The sequence below is a fragment of the Phaseolus vulgaris genome, chromosome 11 (genome assembly GCF_000499845.2).
Source record: "Phaseolus vulgaris cultivar G19833 chromosome 11, P. vulgaris v2.0, whole genome shotgun sequence".
In the NCBI taxonomy this organism is placed as follows: domain Eukaryota; kingdom Viridiplantae; phylum Streptophyta; class Magnoliopsida; order Fabales; family Fabaceae; genus Phaseolus; species Phaseolus vulgaris.
In genome coordinates, this window is record NC_023749.2 from 3501814 (window position 1) to 3526955 (window position 25142).

At 34.5% G+C, this 25142-nt stretch overlaps 4 protein-coding genes across 5 annotated transcripts; 2 read left to right on the forward strand and 2 right to left on the reverse strand.

Annotated features, from left to right (window-relative positions):
• Window positions 1–871: 871 nt before the first annotated feature.
• LOC137810630 (NADP-dependent D-sorbitol-6-phosphate dehydrogenase-like) lies at window positions 872–3471 on the reverse strand. The gene is made up of 6 exons (XM_068612047.1): window positions 3281–3471; window positions 2822–2916; window positions 2580–2697; window positions 2223–2355; window positions 1421–1640; window positions 872–1287 (listed from the first exon to the last, which is right to left on the reverse strand). Exons 1-6 carry the CDS (start codon window positions 3411–3413, stop codon window positions 1057–1059), a joined length of 930 nt encoding a protein of 309 aa, XP_068468148.1. The 5' UTR covers window positions 3414–3471; the 3' UTR covers window positions 872–1056.
• Window positions 3472–4466: 995 nt separating this feature from the next.
• On the forward strand, window positions 4467–6204 carry LOC137810716 (V-type proton ATPase 16 kDa proteolipid subunit). The gene is made up of 3 exons (XM_068612160.1): window positions 4467–4660; window positions 5150–5435; window positions 5672–6204. Exons 1-3 carry the CDS (start codon window positions 4585–4587, stop codon window positions 5802–5804), a joined length of 495 nt encoding a protein of 164 aa, XP_068468261.1. The 5' UTR covers window positions 4467–4584; the 3' UTR covers window positions 5805–6204.
• A 1077-nt stretch (window positions 6205–7281) lies between these two features.
• On the forward strand, window positions 7282–12896 carry LOC137811012 (epimerase family protein SDR39U1 homolog, chloroplastic). Of its 2 annotated transcripts, none has more exons than XM_068612563.1 (13): window positions 7282–7627; window positions 7717–7770; window positions 8819–8918; window positions 9308–9367; window positions 9688–9806; window positions 10291–10335; window positions 10483–10561; window positions 10773–10834; window positions 11404–11506; window positions 11714–11774; window positions 12005–12075; window positions 12357–12496; window positions 12589–12896. In XM_068612563.1, the coding sequence occupies exons 1-13, from the start codon at window positions 7550–7552 to the stop codon at window positions 12688–12690; spliced, it is 1074 nt and encodes a 357-aa protein (XP_068468664.1). In that variant the 5' UTR covers window positions 7282–7549; the 3' UTR covers window positions 12691–12896. The 2 variants fall into 2 exon arrangements, with proteins under 2 accessions (XP_068468664.1, XP_068468672.1); XM_068612571.1 differs by having other exon boundaries at window positions 8843–8918.
• A 195-nt stretch (window positions 12897–13091) lies between these two features.
• LOC137811006 (polyol transporter 5-like) lies at window positions 13092–15578 on the reverse strand. The gene is made up of 3 exons (XM_068612550.1): window positions 15185–15578; window positions 14757–15103; window positions 13092–14433 (listed from the first exon to the last, which is right to left on the reverse strand). The coding sequence occupies exons 1-3, from the start codon at window positions 15297–15299 to the stop codon at window positions 13348–13350; spliced, it is 1548 nt and encodes a 515-aa protein (XP_068468651.1). The 5' UTR covers window positions 15300–15578; the 3' UTR covers window positions 13092–13347.
• Window positions 15579–25142: the final 9564 nt, after the last annotated feature.

Sequence of the window (25142 nt, forward strand, 5' to 3'; positions counted from 1 at the left end):
GGGAAATTCGAATTGAGGTTGAATCTTAATAAATCTAAATTTTATGTTAACGAGGTTAGGGATCTTGGCAAATATCTATCCCTGTTGAAGGAGACGGTGAAGAAAGAATAATTTAATTATATCCTGGATAGAGTTCGCGGTAGACTTGCGGCTTGGAAAGGTAGACTTCTCAACAGAGCTGGCCGGTTATCTAGAAGTTGTCGTAATACAACTAACATGCAATGAAGGTATAAGTTGATAACACTGATAAAGCTATGTAGTTTCAGTTTCTTTAGTTCGTCTGTTTTCCTTTGTACTCTTGCTATATAAGTCTCTTTCTGAGACTTAAGTGTTAATGCAACTTATTTCTTTTCTTTCTTTCTAACAATAAGATCTATGCTGTGAATTCAACTCTAAACTTGCGTTGGGATTGATTCATCATCCTGAGGATAGTTTCCATTTATTTTTTCTTGGTCAGTTTCATTCCAGAGCTTGTAGTTTTGGATTGCAGATTGGATGATCAAATTTTATTTTACTAGGAATTTAAACGTAAATTGGAAGTGTCACATTAGATGATGGAAACATAAAAGATGAATAGTGTATAAAAAGAGTATGATAAACATATTATCTTAAGAACTTTTTGGAAGTGATGTCTTATGAGATTGACTCATCGATAAAATTCTTCGTTGAAGTATCCCAATTGATAAAATTTACCAAATTTTTATAATTGCATTTTCTATATTTCAGAAACTTATCAATTAAATGTTCTCATTTCCAAAGATGAAGACTCCCAAATAGAACGGAAACTAAAAGGGAAGGGAGGGGGTAAACAAATGGGCAAACAAATTAACTAAAAATATTCAGAAATCTCCCTTATTTACTACACGAAATATTCTATGTGCTAAAAAGATAATTTTTGAACCATTAAAATGAAGAGTTTACATTATCAAATCAATGAACTACCAAGGAGCCAGAAGCTTATACCATCTCTGAATGTCAATACAAGTCTCAAGATCAAACGGCCATTATATTTTTGCATACTTGAAAGATTATGATACATTCTTAGGAACGGTGTTCTCACGCATACAGATTTATGCCCCAAAACACAGCTGGTTGATTAGTTCGGTATGTTTTATCTATATTTCCAATGAGCTTCATGTCCTCTTTAGACAACTCAAAATCAAAAACCTGAAAGTTTTCTTTCAACCTCTCCAGTTTTGACGATTTAGGAATGACCACAGTGTTCCTCTGAATGCCCCACCGAAGAGCAATCTGGGCGGCAGTCTTTTTGTATTTTTCAGCCAGACCCTGAAATCAAAGAAAATGGTACAACCTCCTCAAATTAATCAACTCCGTGAAACTGTTTTTGAATAGACGATTGCAGGCAGTTATGGTAGTTTGTTAATAACATTGTGCTCGGAAACTAGTATTGACCACTCACTTTGAAAACTTGGTCATCCAAACATGAAACTGAACCAAACCATTCAGTATTTGCTGCTGCACCTCCTAGTGGAGTGTGTGCAGTGACACAAATCCCATGCTTCTGACAAAATTTTACTAGAGACTCACGCTGGAAGTATGGATGAGTTTCAATCTGATTTACAGCAGGTTTTATCTTGGAATATGCTAAGCAATCTCTTGTCAGAAATATATCATAGTTGCTGCAAATAACATTTTGTCAGAGTGCAATTTCAATAAAAAGAATCAAGCATTTCTCAAGTTAATACTAGGAACATCTAGACCATTAAATCAAACATAGATGGGTTATCCAATACATTCCTCTTATCATGGAACACGAGTCAAAGAGAAATCAAATAAAATAAAGTCTTATTAATCTAGCTAAGGGTTACCCGAACGAAACATGAGACAAGGATGAACAAACCAGAATGATGGAGATCAAAGAATCAGATTCATATCACAGCATACAAAGAATCTTGAATGTGAATCATACCAGTCAATACAGTTTAATAGCTTTATTACTTGGAGAGACTATCAGAATGATAAGATGGATAATGCAAAGAGACTTAGCTGGAAGTCTTTAATCATCCCCAAATAATATAAACTTTCATGCAGATGTCAATCTTGGTGAACTTTACAAAGCTGTTTGTTTTTATCTTTCTTCATTCTTGATTTTACTGTTTCTAAATAACTGGACAAAACTTGCCCATGAAGGGTAGTAAAAAAATGTTTTCTGGGGCATCTACTAGAACATAGCAAAAATTGTTTGCATAACCAAATTGCACCTGATCCCTATGCTGCGAACCAAGCCGGATGAAACAAGATCCTCCATCGCATGCCAGGTAGTTTCCAGGGATATGGTGGTATCTATATCCAGAACTCCATCATCACCCAAAGGACTAGAAGTATTACCAACCCCTGCATGTGTGCAATATGAGAAAATTATACTAGAAGGCATTCAAATGTGCACGAAATCACTGTTAAAAACCCTAAACAAAATGAAGAAGTATTCATGTATATGTCTGATCTCGTTTGTAGGGAATTGAAGCTCATCTGTATTTTCAGTGTAATGTTAAAACACTAGTTGTAACTACACATGCACCGAAAGATAAATGAAAGGGGTGCATAAAAAACGGACATACCAGTATGCCTTACGGCAACAGGAAAGTGAACAAGATATAAATCTAGATAAGTTAACTGAAGCTTTTTGAGACTGTCTTTACATGCCTCAAGAACGTGTCCATGATCGGAATTCCAAAGCTGAAAGCAAATTCAAAAGCAAAGAGTAAGACTGTAATTATCTGAATCAGAAGAATTATCATTACCATCTTCACCTACACAAGTCACAAACAAACAAGTGCACAGGAATCACTGTGAAACTAACCTTGGTGGTAATGAAAAGGTCCTCCCTCTTCACAAGGCCACTATCAAAAGCCTCCTTAAGCGCCTCTCCAACTTCTGCTTCGTTCTTGTAGTCAGCTGCAACAACGCATCCAAATCTCGTCAACCACAGTATGCTTATCCACACATCACTAAGTAAACTAATCAACTAAAAATCATGCTTTGACATTAATTAATCAACAGGTTTTGGTGGGGTTAGTCTAATACTATAAAAGGGATAAGAGGAGCCATTAGAATATTCTGAAAAAAAGAAAGTAACATTGAATCATCATCCATTTAGGGAATCACTAGTCGTTTTGATACTTTAAACTGCACACAAAGAACATTTAGTGATTTTGGATTCAATTCAAATGATGCCGTAAAAAAAAATGCCTAATAAGGTAGAAGATTCCAAAGTAGATAAAGAAGCAAGAAATATGCCTAAATTGGAACTTTAGAATACCAGCACAATCAAAATGGCGATAACCAATTTTGATAGAATTGAGAATTAGGTCTTTGATTTCTTTTCCTTCCATGCGCCACACACCCAATCCAATGATGGGCATCTTGAAGCCATTGTTGAGCGTAATTGCCATGCTTTTCTTCTCTTCCTCCTTCACTCACCTCTGCTACTCCATACTTCTGACCGTGATCTCTTATGCTACAAGTTTGGGCCACAGTGTGGGTAAAAGCCCAAATCCGGTGATAAAATAAGGCCCACTTGGACTGGGGAATCTCTGTTAATTTCTTCTTGCACCTCCATAAATCTCTTTCATTTTCAAAATTACTCTTAGGAAAAAGGTGCAGGATTTGGGATTTTTGCATTTTCGAATTGTATAATCCATAAAAATTCCCTAAAATTCAAAATTATGAACTTTAGAGTTTGGAACTATGAGGCTCGGACACTTCTTCTTAAATGACGTATCCGTGTTGGATGCGTGTATCCGTGTTGACACTCGTACGACACTCGTAGGATACTTATCGGTGAAGTGTTCAATTCAAAAAATATTTGTTGGATTTTAAAAAATTTTAGCACGGTTTTAACACAATTTTAAAATGTATAAATACAATAACTTTCTAAAAACTCAAATTTATTGTATAAATTTTTATTATTATTATAAAAATAAGAACAAAATTCTTTTGAACCAAAAAGATATCTTCCTACTCCCAACAGAATCCAAAACATACCTTTGCACATAAATATTTATTTTCAATTTATATAATTCAAAATTACAGAATATATAGATTCGTGTCTCCGTATTCTTCATTTTAGAGATTATATGTATTTCCGTGTCCGTATCCATGTCGTGTCAGTGTCTGTATCTGTGGTACATAGGTTTGGAATGTATTTTTGAAGTCATAAAAATACTTTATAAACTCTAAATTCGGAATTTTAGAATCTGAAAAAAAGGAGAGAGGGTATTAATGAAAAAATGAAGAGAAGGGCAAAGTTGTTCTTTCACGTCTTCTATGGAGGTGCTCAAAGAAAGCATGGAGGTATACGAAGAAAGGATGGAGGTGTAGGAAGAAATTAATGGAATCTCACTCCAATAAAAGCACGACGTTATGAGAAATGGACTGGGCTGGTTAAATTTGGGTCCAATTGGGGGCACGGAAGGTAATTAACTAACTATAAAACAAAGGAAATGGTTCCTTCCCCTCCTCAGTGTACGGTAACAGAGATCGGAACGTGGAACTTCTCTGTGCTGCGGAAACCGGAATATCCAACTTCTCAGATCGGATCTATTCGACTTCGTTGCAGTGATTATGGCTTCTTTCAGCGGCGATGAGACGGCACCGTTTTTCGGCTTCCTTGGAGCCGCTGCTGCGCTCGTCTTCTCCTGTAATTCAATTCTTAACTTCTCAATTAGATCTATGTTCGAAGTAGTTACATGATCTCTTTCCAGTTTCAATTTATTAGGAAATTTTTTTGTCCTGTGCGCAATTTGATCCCTGCATGATAGAAATAAAAGGTAAACAGTATATGTTATGATTGGTTGATTCAGTTGTTTGTTTTAGTTTCTGTTGTTCAATTGTTTTGTTGGATTCAATTGCGCAGCTTCAAATCGTAGATATAGTTTCTTGTAGATATAGGTTGATGACTGATACCGAATAGTTTTGGTTAGAATATTTGTTTCTTTGGTTGGCTCTCAGTGGACAAAATTAGTCTGTTGAAATTGCTTCACGTTGTTTTGATTCTTGAAATTGCTTGGTAGAAGAGCTTGAATAGTTGTGTATTTAAACATGGAAAGAGGAATTGTGAGGCTTTTTGTTAGCTCTTCATTCTCTCTAGATTTATCTTACTAAGAGTTGTTTGAAATGACGGAGGAAGGTATGGGAGCTGCCTATGGCACAGCAAAGAGTGGTGTGGGCGTGGCTTCGATGGGTGTGATGAGACCGGAGCTGGTGATGAAGTCTATTGTTCCTGTTGTTATGGCTGGAGTTTTGGGTATTTATGGTCTTATTATTGCTGTTATTATCAGTACTGGCATTAATCCCAAGGCCAAATCTTATTACCTCTTTGATGGTTATGCACATCTCTCCTCTGGTCTTGCCTGTGGGCTGGCTGGGCTCTCTGCTGGCATGGCTATTGGCATTGTTGGTGATGCTGGTGTTAGGTATTATTCTTCTGCCTTGGTCACCTTTTTCATTCAACCTGTTTTGATCATATTCTGAATCCTATAGAATTCACGTAATACTTTATGCAATTGCTATGCTTTCAATCAACGGGCATGTTATCATGTTATCCTTGATGAAATGTATATTTTGCTGTTAGTTTGATACAGGAATATAACTTTTATAATGAATCCTAATAAAATTCTTGCTCTAAACAATTAATCTTCTTCTTCTGCAGAGCCAACGCACAGCAGCCAAAGCTTTTTGTTGGAATGATTCTCATCCTCATCTTTGCTGAAGCTCTTGCCCTGTATGGTCTCATTGTTGGTATTATCCTGTCCTCTCGTGCTGGTCAGTCTAGAGCTGATTAAGAAAGATGTGCTGCAAAATATTCTTTGATCTCCCTTCTGTTTTAACCTTCTTATTTTGAGGGCGAGGGGGTAAATTGTTGATTGTGGAGGTTAGTGATGTTGGGACGGCACTTTCAGGATTTAACACAAACTTATGTGAAAGCAGTTGCTGCACCAGTCATTTTTGTGTCTGTATAAGTGTAGTATTTATTTGCTTAATAAAGCTTCTTAAGCTTCTTTTTCCCTGTGCCATATAATCTTAGTATTAAATTTTTTGTGCTACTGCCATTGTAATTTATTTGTATTAATGAGTCTTTAATATTGGATGCTAGTGTGGCTAAATGTTGCCTTGTGTTTTGATCAGTTAGTTGTATAAATCCACATGGATGTTTTCAATAAAAGAACATTTTGAGCATTCTAATATTATTTTGAATACTTTTATTGTCGGAGCAGGTACGAATTATGAAACGAACTTGATTAAAATTGAATAGGCGAACTTGTCAGTGTACTAATTTTAAATGTGGTATTATTTTTCCCTACTAGAAAATACAACGAAATTACTAGATGAGCTATAATATAAGAGCTTTGTTATTTGTAGATTAAAGTCAGAGTATTATATGTATCTTTATATACTTATTTTTAAGTTTCACTTAGTTTTTTTTTTCATTCACATCAGAAAAACATTTATACAAAAATTGAAAGAACAAAATGTTATGTTAAATTGTTGTACAAACAAATAAACCAATAATAACAAAATATCAAGATTGAATTGATGTTTACAACGTGCTTGCCTCTTCATCTAACCTCTTTTTTTCTGAACCTCTCACTACATGACATACACGGAGCCACAAGATCCATGAGTTAGTTTAGGAAATTTTCTTATAATAATGCACTCTAGTCACGTGCTGCGCCGTGACCTTCTTACTCATACAAAGTAGGTCTCCTTCACTGTGTTACTGTTGTGTTGTGTTTATTCCTGATAAATCTTGATCGAAAGTTTTTTTTAGTCTTGGGCTTGACGGGCCTGAAATGGTTGTTATTAGCAAAAGAGACTTCCAACGCTCACATAATTGAATCAAGTTATGAGTAATAAATGTTATTTGAATTACCTCTTTAATGTCAACTATATTTATAAAGTTTGTCTTGAGTTAAGGATTTGTAGGAATGAGGATGCTTTATCTCGTTTTATTATAACAGTACGATTAATGTAGTACGTTTATAGGTTAATTTATTTCAAGTAAAAGAAATATGACATTATCAAGTATTTAATATTAAATATATTTTTTTTTCTAATATTAAATATTAAGAAATAAATTATAATTGTATAAATATATTTTTCCTAAACTCTTGATGTTTTATGTAGCTTCTTAGTCTTAATTGAGGTGTGAACCTCCTCCAAAATAGTGGTTTGTTCCTTCTCAAACAATAAAGCATTATTCAAATGCTTAAACATTTTATGTTATGCATTAAAAAGAAGTAAAGGTTTATCTTCTTTACCAAGCTTTACTTAAATATTTTCTAAATCATCCAAAATATTGTGAAAGTCTTTTTGATGCTCAAAATATTATGAAGGTCCAATGAGAGCTGAAAGGGGGAACTAACCAAAACCAACAAGTGATGGATGGATATGAGAAGATGGTTGGTGTGGCTCCAAATAAACCACGGCGAGAATAAGAATACGAATGAATAGTTTATGAACACACACTTTATGGTTTTTGCTAACACTCACTCGCTGTCTTCCAAATTGTGGTGAGTGCTGAATCCTAATGGAAATGTGTGGAGCCACTGCTCTGACATGGTCTCACACCATCTCTCCGTCGCTTCACCTTCCTCCATCTCTCTCAGTAAGCTCATTCACTCAACCAACCTTTTCCTTTCTCACCTTTCTGCATTCCCCACTTATCATCAATGCCCATTCCTTCCATTTTACCAGACCAGAGACCCTAGGAGCTTCAGGGTTTGGTGCGTCACCGATAAAGATCCCAAGGTATTTCTTACCCTTTCATCATTCTTTCAAAGTCAATGTGAGTGAGTGGCATGCCACAAGTGATACTTTGTAAAATCCGTTTTGTAGCTTGAAAACTAAACACAGTGACACCAAATTCAAGGATTGGTCCAGCAATTTCAAATCCAATGCTATAAAATTTATGCTTACATTTTAGTGTATACAATTTATTTTAAATGATTGGATTTCACGCAGTTGAACATTCAATTAAAGTGAAGAGAACCCCTTATCCGAAAATTTACTGCCAATCTCAGAAAATTTGGTTGAAGGCTTACTTTCTGTGTAAATCAGAAGCAATAAATGGAGTAGTTGAGAAGCAGGTGTTTAGACCTATTAGTTACCCATGTCACTGGCTGGAGTAGCATAGAAGAGGATCTTCTCCTATATATAGTAACCACAAGCTTTCATCCTCCTATTGAGGTGTATTCTCCTTATTTTAAGAGTTTGTTTTTGTTCTATCCTTGTATTCAGAGAGAGATTATAAAAGAAAATTTCTCATACTTTTTTCCCGTGGTTTTTCCCCTTATATGTATTCCACATTAGATATTTTATTTCAGTTTTAATTTAGTTTCATGGTATTATTTCTGTACACTCAAAACCCAATACGGTGGTGTTCTATTTGTTGCTTTTGTGTGCTAATAATCGCAGTAGGCTTGTCTTGATCTTGCCTTAGGAAACCTGATTCAGGTTAGGATTAGCTCTTTTGGTTCAAAATAAGAGTGCCACCTGTGATTATTAAGTTATACCCATCTTTGGCTTAGCAGGTGGTATTACAATCTTTAAGATTTCGACCTCTCAACCTCACAAGTGATTACAAGCACAAAAAAGAGGGATGAGCTATGCAACTTTGTATACCTTGTTGAGTGCTGCGTATAACTAGTATTTACTTTAAGATTGACAAGATTGCTTCTATGTGTGTAGGAAGCATGCTTTTTTGTAAACATTACTTTGGTAATTTGCATATTAAGAATGTCATTAACTGTTATCAGTTTCGCCTTTTCTAACTACTTATTTAGTTTGGGTTTCACAGTATCACCTAAGAGTGTTTTTGCAGGGAAGTAAAATGATCATATCTGTAACTGGAGCAACAGGTTTTATTGGTAGAAGGTTGGTGCAAAGACTGCAAGCAGGTTATGCCACGCTCTAGCTTAATGAGCACATTTGTTTATGTTTTATGATATGAAATGCAGCATTTTTCTAGTGATCTATTGTACATCTAGATTTCGGCCGTTTTTAATCCTGCATAAGTTTTACTCTAAAATGCATTGTGGTTGTATTTTCCTAGTTCTCTCTTGTACATCTAGTTTGCACACAGTTATCCTCTTGCTTTGCAAAATATAAACCTAACGAACATAAATAGTTGCATCCTATAGTATGTTGCGTCCTTGGTTTGGTATAACCTCTGGTTTTTTCAGACTCCTGCTTGTCTATTTTTTATCGATTAAATTCTATCTAAGCTTCTGTGGGTATATGCATAAACATTTAAGCTAACTTGCATCTCAAATAACAATATTTGCAGACAATCACAGTATTCATGTCTTGACGCGATTTAAATCTAAAGCAGAAACAATTTTTCCGGGTAAGAAGGTAATAAATTAATGCTATAAATGTACACTAACAGTCACACTTTAGAAAAGAATACCAACAAACTTATTCACAAGTGCTAACCTTTTCAAAAGATCATAGTGACAGGTCAACTTCAATTACAGCAGAATAACTTTAATTTTTAAATTATAAGCAATATATATTTGTTAGTTTCTATTCATACTAATTTAGACTCCTCTAGTTTTATTTTTCTCATAATGGTAGAAGAAAAACAATTTTTTTGCACAACCTGACTCTGTCAGAACATACACTATAGGTTGGATTAATTGGTTAATTTTGCCTTGGTATCTACAGCAAAAGACTTTCCAGGAATCAAGATTGCAGAAGAACCAGAATGGAAAGATAGCATTCAGGGCTCAACGGGGGTTGTGAATTTGGCTGGACTGGCCATAAGTACCCGTTGGTCTCCTGAGGTTATTGCCGTTCTAATTACTTCCACTACTTATATGATTTAGTACTCAACTTACACATATTTGGTGGTTATTTAGGCATATTAGGTATCTTTCTACTAATATTTTGATATTGTCTCTGTTCAGGCTATTTTGATTTGTAGTTTGCTTATTGGCAGTGCATGTGTTCTTTTATAGTTGTGCTGGAAAGACCTCATTTACTTTTTTTAAAATTTTATTGGAATAAGAAAATTTACAGACGACTTTTTTATATCCAGAATTCTTAAATTATAAAATAATATATTGATGTATATTTTGGAAATTTTTGCTATCTTGGACATTGCTGTAAGTTGAAAACTGCTGAACATTATTTTTTAGAGGAACTGACTATACGCATACACATACACTGTTTATTTTTCTGTCTCTTCTTCCTCCAACCTTTACTTTTGTGCTGGTAAAATTAGCACATGCATAACTTGAAGTGAGTAACATGCATTTAATGCTGCAGATAAAGAAGGAAATCAAGCAAAGCAGGATTAGAGTGACCTCAAAGGTAACCATACATTTCCCATTGACAAAAATGAAAATAAATGTATTTTTTATTATTTTCTCTCGGGAAAAATATGTTCCTCCATATATTTTTCTGTTATTTACATAAATCATTGCTTATTCTTCCTGACCTATTTATTTCGTAGCAAAGGTTGTAGAATTGATAAAGAGTGCACCAGATGAAATTCGACCTAAAGTTCTTGTTAGTGCAACAGCTGTTGGTTATTATGGTACGTTTGTATGCAAAAAATGGTTAAATACTAGTTGATCACTGTCTTGCTTTGTGATTAATATTATCATTGGTTGTTTAATGCACTGGTTAGCAAATGTAATGTAATTACTTTTGGAGCACGTTTTATATTCACCGACTGGTTAATAACTATGCATTATTTTGCATACAAAGTAAGTTTTTTCATTTTCCTTCCACTTTAATATGTTCAGGTACCAGTGAGACACAAGTCTTTGATGAACAAAGTCCATCAGGAAATGATTATTTGGCTGAGGTAAGTAAAAAAAATAGGAAAAAAATACTTCTTTGCTTTGTGAATGGAATGTTTAAGAGTATACTCATGAATTTCGAAAGGGTATTGATCTTTCTTATTTAACATTTTATAAGATGATTTTTTTAATATTTTAGCCTTTTGTTTTTCTACTTAGTTGACGGTGTACAAGAATATTTGTCACAATTGATTGATATACCTTATAAATAGCTTTTGTCTATTTTTCCTCTGAAAGTGTGTTTCTGATCATTCAGTTCTACGAATCCGATATTTTCCAATCAACTAAAGGTATTAAAACTAATCGACTTTGGTTTTGGGCATTTAAGTAATTTGAAAACCAACATTTATTAAAAGTTGAAAAAGAACCCAGTTTCTGCTTTAAAATTTGATCTTGAGACTAAACTTTAAAGTGTCTAGTACAAAATATACAAGTTAAATGAAGGCAGTTGTTATGAAAAATCGGAGCTACTTCTGTCTAACTTCCTGTCCCTTGAGATGTTATTCAAATATATGGAACAATGTCCAACTGTAGCCTCTAGATTGTATTGATCAAGAATGCCCCTTCTGTACAGGTTTGTAGGGAGTGGGAATCCACAGCCCTAAAGGTAAACGGAGATGTTAGACTGACTCTAATTCGCATTGGTGTTGTTCTTGGTAAAGATGGTGGAGCACTAGGTTTGACTTCTAAAGTGCAAATTATGGACTTAAATATAGTATTTGATATATTATTGTCCGTAGGCTTATATTGGTGATTATATTAAATAGGAATTTGAAAGGTATTTTTCTTTTTTAATGTCATGAAGAAATTATATCTGATAAAAAACTATTGAAAATTCATGATATTGTTGGGTTAAACTGATAAAAACATCTGAGTCTCTGCAGCTAAAATGATACCTCTCTTCAACTTGTTTGCTGGTGGACCTCTCGGCTCTGGAAAACAATGGTATTTCACTCAGTTTCTTTCGCTTGTAAGAGATGTACTTCGTAGTATTTTTAGCCCATTCTAAGACACTGTCGATGAAGCAACTTCCCACTCCAACCTGGTGTGTTTTGTAAAATGCAAAAATAACCCTTTTCACAGCTTGAATGCTGCTAATAAGATGTGTAGTTTGTATTAATTTCATGGTTGATGCCGTAGTTGAGTACTTGAGTTCCTTTTATTCTTTCGTGCAGGTTCTCCTGGATTCACTTGGATGACATTGTCAATTTGATATATGAAGCGCTATCAAATCCATCTTACAAAGGTGAATTATTCACTCCCATATCCCCAAAACAAATTTATCAAAATTCTTTAAAAAAATGCAAATGAATAATGAACAGTGGATATTGGTCATAGCACAGACTTCATTGTAATAGGATTACCCATTTTCCTCCTATTACATTAATACCTCCAGCCGCAATTACACGGTTAAATTATGTTATTCCTTTTGAGATTACCTCTAACAACTCTAGACACTTTCAAGCAAAATCATGGATATATTTTTCTGTTTAGTTTGTTGCATTATCATGAATCATGTTTGTTTAGGTGTTATCAATGGAACTGCACCAAATCCTGTGCGATTGGCAGAACTGTGTGACCAGCTGGGACATGTCTTGGCTCGTCCGTCATGGCTGCCGGTACCGGATTTTGCACTCAAAGCTGTTCTTGGAGAAGGTGCTTCTGTGGTAAGGAATAATCTATGGTTAATTTGTCCTCAGTTTACTTAACTTCTGGCATCATTTCATTTAAACGAACCTTTAACTTCTTTTCTTTGAAGGTTTTAGAAGGGCAGAGAGTAGTTCCTACTCAAGCTAAGAAGTTGGGTTTCACATTCAAATATTCTTACGTGAAGGATGCCCTTAAAGCTATTCTATCTTGAAGCATTTTTTGCCCAGTAACTGTCATATTCTTTATTCTTTTCAATCATGCATGCATCATCAACCTTTTAAGGACATTAGTGGATGTCATTCACCGTATTGAGATTTTTGAAAGCGGTATACGTTTGAAGATGTGGTTGCATTGTGTAGTCAATATTATATTTTGGTAATGTGTATCAGAACGTGTATTATAGCACATTTTCTCTTACTTTTTGTGAAGTATTTTACATTATCTCTACATAACGTTAGAGAAACAACTAGGTCCGAATTTGTCCAACTAAATTCATTTTCTCACCTTTAATTAACAATGCAGAACGTTTTATCGTAACTATCCAATTACACATCCTAATGTATAACTATCAAATTCATTCAGTAATTGCCTATTCATTTAAATTAAATATAATTTATACAACAATTTAATTATTTATCATAAATTCAAATTATATCATTATCATTAGAGTTTTAATTATAATATATCTTTCATTCTGACCAAAGACCAATAGGAGAAACTTGTTAACTGTGGACACCAAAGTAACATTGAGGACCACCGGCGCATACAAGAACAACACTCCTATAATTTATAACCTCAGTTATAAATAAAACTCCTTTGCCAAACACGTATCGTAAGGGTAAAAATGTCTGAAGATAAGCATATTATCCTAATCCACGTCTGTGGAAGTTTGGGCAGTGCTCCTTAATTGGGCGTCGCCGTTAGCGCAGTGAAGTCCTTTGGGTTTAGGGTTCCTCCAGAAATTACCAAAAGAGCCTTCAATTTCCTCAAGAGTCTTCCCACGTGTTTCGGGGAGCATTGTGTAGTGAAAAATCCACGCAGCAACAGCGACACCGGCAAAGAGAAAGAAGGCACCCCCAGTGGTAATGGCCTTACAGAGGGACAGAAAAGTCATTGAGATCACCCCACTCGTCACCCTATTCACCACCGCCCCAATCGCCACGCCCTGAGCGCGCAACCTAAGCGGGAAAATCTCCGAGCTATACACCCACGTGATGGGCCCCGACCCAATCGAGAAAGTCGACGCATAGGCCAACACCGCAGCGATGCTCAGCCCAATGGCCCACGTCAGCGTCGACCCAGAATGGCCCACCACCGTGAGACACACACCCAATGTCACAAGCGATAATATCAGCCCACTAACGCTGCATAAAAGCAACACGCGCCGCCCGGCCCGGTCCAGCAAAAACGTGGCAACCAAAACGGAAGCGGTTTTCACGAACCCAACCGCCACCGTCGCGAGGAGAAGGTAGTTATCGGATTTGATTCCGGCGTTCTGGAAGATCCTGGGGCTGTACAAAACGACGGCGTCGATGCCCGTAGCTTGGGCGAAGAAGTGAATCCCGAGCGACGCGATGAAGATGTGGCAAACGGCGCGACTGGGGTGTAGGAAAAGCTCTTTCCATACGCCTTGCCCGTGACTCCGCTTGGTCACTAATACGACGTCGTCGTCGCAGTCCTGAGGAATCCCAGCCGTGTCTTTTATGTCGGCTAGCCTTAGCCGAGCCTCTTCCTCCGAGTCCGAGATTTTGTGCAGAATTCTCTTTGCTTCGCCTAATCGACCTTGCGCCACGAGCCACCTCGGTGACTCCGGCATGGCCAACACTGCCACCGCTAGAAAAATGGCCGGAACGGCTCCCACTCCAAGCATGAGCCGCCATCCCAGCCGAAGCGGCAGCTTCGAAAATCCGTAGTTTGAAATGTATCCTATTAGAATCCCTCCGTTCAGGAATATCTGAAAAACCGAAATGGCGTCAAATAATTTTGCATTGAATCGTTGTTCATCTTAACTAATCGAAATGAATCAGAGAGAACCAAACTGAACTTAGCCATGTCAACTGAATAAATATATCAATGAAAAAAATAGTTTGTTACCTTTCAGTTGAGTTCGAGCGCATAGTTTATTTCTAATTTGATAAAACAATTCACTCGATTTCATAACACTTTTGAAATTCTTATTTATGCAGCTTTGAACACAGTAGTTTAAAGTCATTATTAGAACATGATTGGAAGGAGAGAGAGAGAGAGAGAGAGAGAGAGAGAGAGAGAAATGGAAACCTCTGGGAAGGAAGTGAGGAAGCCGCGAGCGGAGGTAGGGGAGATTTCGGAGTTGTAGACGGGGGCGATGAGGAAGGCGAAGCCGATGCCGACGCCGGCGAAGAAGCGGCCAAACATGAGAAAGGCGTAGTTAGGGGAGAATCCCATGAGGATTGCTCCGACGAAGAAGATGACGCCGGCGAGCGCAATGGTGTAACGGCGACCTATCCAGTCGGAGGTTCTGCCGGCGATAAAAGAGCCTACCGGCGAGTAGAGGTTAATGATTCCACTCAGGATTTCGATTTGGACGTCCGATACTTTGAGATCTCGTTGTATGTACAAAGCTGCTCCACTCATGACTCCAATATCTGGAGTGATTAAAATTCACATAAGAAAGAGAAAGAGTGTTGGAGTGAGAGAAATTAACGTAGCAGTAGTGTGATACTCACCATAACCTAGTAAGATAGAAGTCATGGAAGCTAAAATGGCACAAGCTAAAGCAAACTTGTTTCGTTTGGGTTTGTTTTTAGGATCTATCATAGATGCAGCTTCGTCCACAGCCATCTTTTTGTTGAAGAAGATGATGCAGATTTTTGAGAAGAACAGTGACCATATATAATTGGAATGCACGTTCCTCTGATGTTATCTTATCTCACACTCATGCCATTTTCTTTGACTCTTCACTCTTCAGTCAAACAAACGTGCAATAATTTTCTACTCCTAAAACAATACTCACTTATGTAATTCACTTATTTCCATTAAATAAATAATTAAAATTGTCTCGTCTCTAAATTATTCTTCTATCAATTTGTGATTACAGTGCTATGGCCGAGACCGAATGATACAGATGTCCGAGACGATCGAAACTATTATAGAAGGTCTGAACTAAATCATTAACGATCAAATCAATCAATGCTCAAATCAAGATCAATGAAATTAATTCATTATTAAGAATTAGGTAATACAATTATAAATGTGATTCATTCCACTAATCAGATCCAATAAAGTAAGTTCATTAAAATAATATAAATAGTGCACATTCCAACAAAAAAAAAAGTACCTCATTATTACTCTACACACCCAGGTGTTGAATATTCGTCCGTTTCAATGACTTGAGCGTCGGAGTGCTTTCTGCAGGTACTTATCCCATTTGACATTCCTCTGAGGCTGAAAAGAGTAGTACGAAGACCAGAAAGACCACAATAAAATCCTAGCAACCTCCCCGAAGGAAGGAAGAAGACGAAACTTTCAATAGTTATTTAGGTCTCATCTCCCTAACAGGGAGAGTAAAACTTCATAATACTTTATTAATTATTTACCAAACTTAATTAGTTATAATTTTTATAAACAAAAAATAGACGTTTATATATTTTTTTAATTTTAGAAATCTCTAAGCTTGATTTATTTTAAAATTCGAATTAAATTATGATGATGTTATCCATATTGAATGTGGATAAGGACATTTTGCATGGAAAGAGTGTCCCAGACCAAAATCATTCATGCGGTTATTTCTTTTATTTAGATAATGTAGATCAGAAAGAAGTATCTGAAACACTAAAATGCTTTAGATGATCAGGATAATGAACCTGTTATGTTTTCCAACATACTAGGTTATTTCAAGAATCAAATTTAAATATAATATTATAAATATTAGACTTAATTAAGTTTCAAAAGTTACTCGTAACTAAATTTTGAATATTTTTAATTGATTTTTTATTAAAAAATAATTTACTTCAAAAATTTATATTTTTTAATACAATCTTCATAATTTATTTTTCTGAGTAGATTATCTTTTGTTTACTTAATTTCATACATGTTAATAAATGTAAAAATTTCTAGTTAATATAAAGTAATATTACACTTAATATAAAATAGCGAGTACTTTTTATTGATTCTATTGAAAAATGTGTTTAATAACAAACTATTATCATGGTCACCTTTGGGCAACATTCTTTTGGTGGTTGGTGTAGATAATGATGTAAAAGCCATAAAAAAAATCTCATTATTTAACACATTTTTAATTAAAATAATAAAAAATTTATGTCAATTTATGTTAATTATAAAAGCTCAGGTCTCTTAATACATGAAGACAACAAGTAAGCAATATTATCAGATAAAATAATAGTCACGATATTCAAATTGCAAACAAATTAACAACAACTCAAATTAAACAATATAATTTTTTTAATATTCACTGTAACAGGAAATTAAATAGAGATTCAGTTAAAATATTTAAATTTACGAAGAATTTCAAAATTAATTAAACTTAAATATTATTCTCTCTAGCTTTTAATCAAAATTTACATTTTCATTTCACCTAGTTATAATTCACATGCATTTTGTTATTACTTAAAGAAAAACATGACTAAAGTTAAAAAACAAATCATTGCAATTCAATTTTTTTTTTAAAAACATTGTATTGTACACTGAAACAAAAAATTTGATCATACGAGATAAATATGTATTTAAGACAAAAAAAAAAATCATAAAGTTGATGGAATTTGTACTCTAACCCAATGAAAGTGAGGAGAAAATAAAATGTACAGAAAACAAATGTCCTATTGGAACAAACTATAATGGAGATTGCTAGAACCTCATTAATTATTACCTTAATCTCTCTTCTATTAGCTCCTTCAAAATGGTTTTCCAACAAAATCAATAAAACAGTTAATATTATTTAATTACTTTAATATATATATATATATATATATATTTATATTTAAATTAATTATATTAAAAGTTATATACAACTATTATGTTATTGTCAAACTATCATTTCTCTTAAAAAATAATTTTGTTTGAATGATTGAGATTCACTTTTTTCTTTGTAGTTAGAGATTAACTTCACAAACTAAATAAAAAAAACTATAATTATTAATTAAAATTTAATAATGGAGATTGTAGTAAAAGAAACATATATTCTTTATAAAATAAAATAAATAATAAATTTAAAATTAAACTAATGTAGATAAAAAATTGAATTTCCAACTCCATGAAAAAATAACAAAATGATTATTATTATTATCATCACTTATAACTCTAAATAATCAAAATTATAAGCAAAAGAATTATCATGTATGTATGTGAATAAAATTGATATTAGCTATCCAGTAAATTTATGATTCAATAAAAATATATAAAATAATTTGTAACTTGAAAGAATATATTTTAGTAAAAAATCTATAGACTAAATTAACTTTTATATATATATATTATGTTGTTTCATTGAGATTTTAAATAAAATATTCTCACGGGTATGTGGAAAATAAACATAACGAAAATAATACCTAGTTGTTACATACACTCGTTTTGTGATTTGTTGGGAAAATATAAATATACAAATTCATTTTTCTTTGAAGTTCTTCAATTAATTGTAAGATTTTAATATTCAATAAAATCTATCAATTCTTCATAAAAATGTCATATTATTATTACAATTTTAAAAATGAAAATTTTGATTGAACTACTCTTAATAATGAAAATTACATGAATAGAATAAATAATATTCAAAGCAAATAAAAAAAAAATTGTTAATTTATTTTTATATTATCATTGTGGAAATAGAAAATACACTATAATAGGGTAAAGGATTGAATTGTTTTAAAAAATATTTTATTTTTTTGCAAGTATCCTCTACGTACTAAGATGATAAGTTTAATACTAATCAGAAGAATTATAAAGATTTTTAGATACTTGAAAACGTGTCACTTTTACCATTATTGTTGAGACCATTATTATTGAGCGAGTAAACCGTCATTGTCAATTGCTGAATTTAATCAACAATGAAGTCTTACCAGGTTTCCAACGAACTCGTATTTTTTTGCCAAACATAATCTTTTATTTAGCAGATAAAAAATGGAGAGGTTGTTTAGCGCGGATAAAAAATGTATAGGTTGTCAGAATGTTCATATAAGAAAAAATTATATAAAAAGATATAAAAAAAAGGCTCAATTACCATTTACATCTTTATTTCCCTATCTAGCACCCTTTTGTTTTTATTTCCCTTATCTAGCACCCTTTTCTTTTTATTTCCCTATCTAGCACTCTTTTATTTTTTATTTTCCTATCTAGCACCATTTTAAAAATAAATAAATAAATAATAAATTATTATTTTTTTTAATAATTTTAATTTTGAATGCATTAAAAAATAAATATTTTTAATGTTTAAAATAATTATAAATATAATTAATGAATAAATAAATGAGTTTTTACAAAATAAAAATAAAAAAGTAATAAATTAAAAATATTTAGTTTAAAATTATTTTTTTTTACAAATGTTACACTTATTTTATTGTTGTTGTTTTTATTTTCTAGACTTATTTATTTTTGTATTTTTTTCTTCTCATTTTTAAGCATTAAGTGTAACATTTGTATTAGTTTTTTTTAGAATTTTGCATTTAGGTAAACACTTCAATATTATTTATGTGTCCACTATTAATTAATACTAATTGACTTTGGTTTTTTTATAAATATGTCCTGTATTTTTTACTTGAAATTAACATGATTATATCATCAATAATAATCAAAATAAATAGTAATTTATGTTTATAGATTCAACTTTTATGTTGTTGTAAAGTTTAATTTTTTATTTTCTTCTTCTATGATGGAGATCAAGCCCAAGAGAACATGGAGGCCACTCATCAAGCTCAAGAAGAGGTGGAGGCACAAATGTAGGACGCCCATGGAGGTCAAAGTCCACCTCAAAGGATTACAAGAAGCATGTTCAAAGCCTTGGGAGCTAGAGGACATTTATTTTCTCTTTTTGTAGTGTCTTTAGTTGAAGGTGCTTAGAGGGAAACCTTAGAAACCTCTTTTGTTATAGCATCTTTTAGGCTTTAGTTAGGAGCTTTAGGGGGGTGTATTAGTAGATAGGTGTAGGAGTAGAATAGGGGGTGCCAAAGTGAAGGAAAGGATCACACCTTCCTTGCTTTGCAAATAGGCGCCGGTTCTAGTTTGAATTGGAGGGAATTTTGAATTGTTTTAGCTTTCTTTTTTCAGCACCTTAGGCTATAAATAGAGGTGCCTTCCTTGTAAAATTCAGATTTGAATTCATCTAAAGAAACTATACTCAAAATTGGAGTGAGCATTTGGAGAGCTTTTGAGCTTCTACTCTAGTCTTATCTTGAAGGACCATGGTTTCCTCAAGTGGCGGCTTGCACACTCATCTAGGAGCATCCATACTTCTAGTGGCGTGATCATCCAACCATTCTTCCATCTTCATGAGCATTCTCTTCTCCTTCCTTTCTTCTTCTTCAATTTGTTCATGTTGCCTTGTGTTTTGAGTTGTTGTTGTTTCGGTTCTTCTAATTTTCCAGCACCTATATTCTGTTTGTTTCTTAATTTCTGTTCGGTACATTTGATTTTGATTCAATTCTGTTCGGTCTCTTCTTTTTAAATTCCTTTGTTGATTCAATTTGACAATATTTGGTTCATCCAAATGAGTTTGGGATTTGGTACTTGTTATTGGTGAGTTCTTGACTTAGAACCATGATCCAACTTCTAAGAAAGTGCCTCTATATTTTCCAGCTCAAGGTGATTCCTCAAAGTGTCAAGAATCTTGTTCTATGTGGCTATTGGAATCACATCACTATTACAATCTAACAGTCATATATTTATACAGAAAAAAATGATCAGTTTTTGTTATTTCAGTTTTGATGTGGATTAGTTAGAAATGGATAAACAGTTTATTTTATTATAAAATCCATCCACAAAAGCCATCCACATCCACAACAGCCCCACCATATCTTTGGTATATTTTCGTTTCTAAACTTATTCTCGCATGGCGAAAACATGTATCATTTGGACGAAAGAGTTGCAAGCCTGTTTCTATGACTTTATTCTCTTATGTGTATTTACATAATTTCATATACAGAAAATATATACAACTATATGGAGACTTTCTCTCATTGTCCTTTTTCATTGTATATATCAGTGTATGCAAACCCTTTTTCATTGTCATTTCCTTCTCAACTCTATTTGGATTGACTAATCAAAATGGTAGAATGAAAAAAAGAAAGAATAAAAGTTAAAAATTGATTGTTTAGACTGAGAAAGAGAATAAGGAAAAAAAATACTATAAAATTTGTGAGTAATTTCATAGATAATAATTTTTAAAAATATGTAATAACATATTTGTAAAACAATTAAATTATCTTTGTTATTATAAATTATTTTTAATTAATTATTAAATTATAATTTTATTATTATTATTATTTTTAATGGTTTTAGTATTATTTAAATTAAATATTATTTTTATTTGTAATAACTTTTTATTTTTTATTTCATTATTTCTTATATATATATATATATATATATATATATATATATATATATATATATATATATATATATACTCAAGAAGTAAGCCATCCACTGGTAGTTTTGGTTTATAAATATTAATGAGTACGTAAACACAAATTAGAAAAATCATACACCTTTAATCACTGTTAACCAGAGGGATATATCCCCTCCTTAACCTTTGTATATAAAGTAGATTATATACCTTTAATAAGATTGATTGAGTTACATTTTATATCTTCTCTCTCTAGCTCCTCTACCCTGTGCCTAATATGGTATCCAGAGCTATTAGCTTTTTCGCTTTTCTTTTCTTTTTTTGAGTACCCATGACTTCTGCAGCCTCTGGCCCACCTCCTCCACCTTTTCCACCGCTTCCACCTCTTCCACCTCTTCCACCGCTTCCGCCTCTGTTTCTTTACACCATTTCCACACTCCGATTCTTCTCAAGCTTGATGAAGAAAACTTTCTTCTCTGGAAACAACAGGTGTTGGCCACGCTTGATGGTCTTATGCTCTCGCATTTTCTTGATGGTTCTTGCGTTCCTGAATCGCCTTCAACCTCCGCCGATGGCACTGTCCCAGCATCTCATGCTTATCGTCTGTACAAACAACAGGACAATCTGGTGGTGGCGTGGCTTTTGGCGTCAATGACGACACCATTGCTAACGCAAATGGTTGGTCTCCATTCTGCAACCCAGATCTGGACCACGCTGCACACGTATTTCTTGTCTCATACTCGATCTCAGGTCAAGAAACTTAAACTCACTCTCAAACAACTCAAGAAAGATAAATCTGTCTCAACGTATGTTCTCGGCATCAAAAGAACTGTGGATGCTCTTGCGTCAGTCGGTGCGCCCATATCCGTCGAAGATCATATCGAAGCCATCTTGGATGGTCTTTCGTCTGATTATGATCCATTTGTTGCCTCTGTTTTGTCACGAAGGGATCCCTATACTGTTGCTGAGATCGAAGCCCTTCTTCTGGTTCAAGAAGAGCGTCTTGAGCGGCACAATCAAGTCGATCCATTAACGTTTCCTGCCACTGCTGCATACACATCCTGGCATCCGGCAAATCCATCTCAAGAAAAATACAAGAACAATTTTTCTGGTTCCCGTGGCTCTGGCAGAAACAACAATTTTAGTCGCGGTGCTCGTGTGGCTCGCTCTTCCAATCGTGGTGCTTGGAATAACTCCAAGATATTTTGTCAAGTGTGTGGCAAACCCGGTCACACTGCTCTTCATTGCTGGCGCTGGTATGATTATCAACCGCAACCTCCTCCACATGCCCATGTCTCTCATTTTTCAGATTCTGATCATGCATCGAATGAGGCATCTTTGTTGGGCGTTCAATCCACTATGGACGATCCTCTTTGGTACCCTGATAGTGGCGCCACTCATCACGTCACAAAGGACTCCACTGTCTATTCTTCAAAACAGCCTTACCATGGCACTGAAACTGTCAAAATGGGTAATGGATCAGGTTTGTCTATTGCCAATATTGGTTCCACATCTTTTTCTTCTCCTTCTACTCATAAAAGTTTAGTTTTAAAAAATCTTCTACATGTTCCTTTAATTACAAAAAATCTTCTCAGTGTGTCTTCCTTTGCTCGTGATAACAATGTCTTGTTTACTTTTACTGCTAACAGTTGTTATGTTGTTGATCAGGCTACGAAAAAGATTCTTCTTCAAGGCACCCTTAAAGATGGGTTATACAGTTTCCCAATGCTTCATAATCATCTTCCTTCATCCTCTGTTCACAATATTTCTTTTACTCGTAATACACTGACTGCTAATGTTTGGCATCAAAGACTGGGTCATTGTAATATGGATATTCTCAAACAGATTTTTCACAATAATGATATCAGATGTTCCAATCATATTAGTTTTTGTTCTAGTTGTCTGCTTGGTAAACATATGCAATTGCCTTTTCATTCTTCTGCTACTGTTTACACAAAACCTTTAGAACTTGTGTTTGCTGATGTGTGGGGACCTTCTCCTATACCAGCTTCCAATGGTGCCCGTTATTACATTTCGTTTGTTGATGCTTTTAGTAAGTATACATGGATATATTTTCTTCATGCTAAGTCACAGGTTCCTGCTGCTTTTCACAAATTTAAATCTTTTGCTGAAAATCAAACGTGTTCTAAATTGCGTTCTTTACAAACCGACAATGCCCGTGAATTCCTTTGTCTTAAACAGGTTCTTGATCAGCATGGTATACAACACAGGCTCATTTGTCCTCACACTCATGAGCAAAATGGTGCTGTTGAGCGTAAGCATAGGCACATAGTTGACATGGGATTAACTCTCTTGGCCACTGCTTCTTTGCCTAGGCGTTTCTGGGCTGAAGCCTTTCTTACTTCAACTCATATTATCAATGTGCTTCCCACTCCTGTTTTGCACAACTCTAATCCTTATACTATGTTGTTTAACAAAAATCCTAATTACGCTATTTTCAAAGTTTTTGGTTGTGCTTGTTTTCCTTTATTACGTCCTTACAACAAAAATAAGTTTGATTTTCGTTCACAACAGTGCTTGTTTCTTGGGTATAGTGTTACCAACAAAGGTTATATATGTCTAACTCCCTCTGGTAAGACAATTGTTTCCAGACATGTGCACTTTAATGAAACTGAGTTTCCATATCATGAACAATTAAATTCTTTTCCTATTTCATCTGTTTCAGTGCCTTCCCCTGTGACTACAACTCCTCCACTTACTGTTATTCATTCTAATGCTAATACTAATATGCCTATTCATAGTTCTTCTGCTCTTGTCCCTCTAGATAACAGCACTGATATGCATCATAATACTGGCTCTGAGATTCAACCTATCAATTCTCATCCCATGGTTACTCGTGCCAAGGTAGGTATTTTCAAACCTAAGACATATAATGCCATAATTTCTATACCTACTGCTCCTACGTCTGTCAAGGAAGCAATTTCTTCACCTATGTGGTTTCAAGCAATGAATGACGAATATCATGCTCTCCTCTCCAACAAAACTTGGACTCTTACCACACTTCCACCAGGAGCCTCTCTTGTTGGCTGTAAGTGGGTTTTCAAAACCAAGCTACATGCAGATGGTACTTTTCAACGGTGTAAGGCCCGACTGGTTGCAAAGGGATTCAATCAAACTGAAGGTGTGGACTACACAGAGACTTTTAGCCCAGTGGTGAAACATAACACCATCCGCATTGTGCTCTCTCATGCTGTCACTCAACAATGGCCTGTGCGTCAAATTGATATCAATAACGCCTTCCTTCATGGTGACTTGATTGAGCATGTCTACATGCAACAACCTCCTGGGTTTGCATCTCGTGATTCAACTCTTGTCTGCAGATTACACAAGGCCATTTATGGTCTCAAACAAGCTCCCAGGTCCTGGTTTTCTAAACTTAGTCAAACTTTGATTCATCTTGGTTTTCAATCTACTGTCAGTGATTCCTCTGTTTTCACCAAATTCACTACTTCCTTCACTTTATTTGTGCTTGTTTATGTTGATGATATAATTATCACTGGCTCTTCATCTACTGCTGTCACTGATCTTATTTCCACTCTTAGTTCTTTCTTTGCTCTTAAAGATTTAGGCCCTCTCCATCATTTTCTTGGGATTCAGGTATCAACTACACGACATGGTAATATGCATTTATCTCAGGCTCAATATATCAAAGACTTGATTCGTCGAACGAATATGCTTCATGCAAAGTCCCAACCTACCCCTATGACTTCATCAACTCGCCTGCAACAAGACTCCTCTGAACCTTTTCAAGATCCATCTATGTACAGGTCAATCGTTGGTGCTTTGCAATATATTCTTATAACGCGACCTGAGTTATCCTATTCAGTTAACCGTGTTTGTCATTTTATGCATGACCCTAAACTACACCACTGGCAAGCTGTGAAACGCATCTTACGCTATCTAGCTGGAACCATCAACTTTGGTCTTTTACTGAAACGTCAGTCTTCATCTTCCATCATTGGCTTCTCGGATGCAGATTGGGGAGCTGATGTTGATGACAGGAAATCAACAACTGCCTACTGCATCTATATTGGCTCCAATCTCGTATCATGGTCTACTCACAAGCAAAAATTTGTTTCCAGAAGCTCAACAGA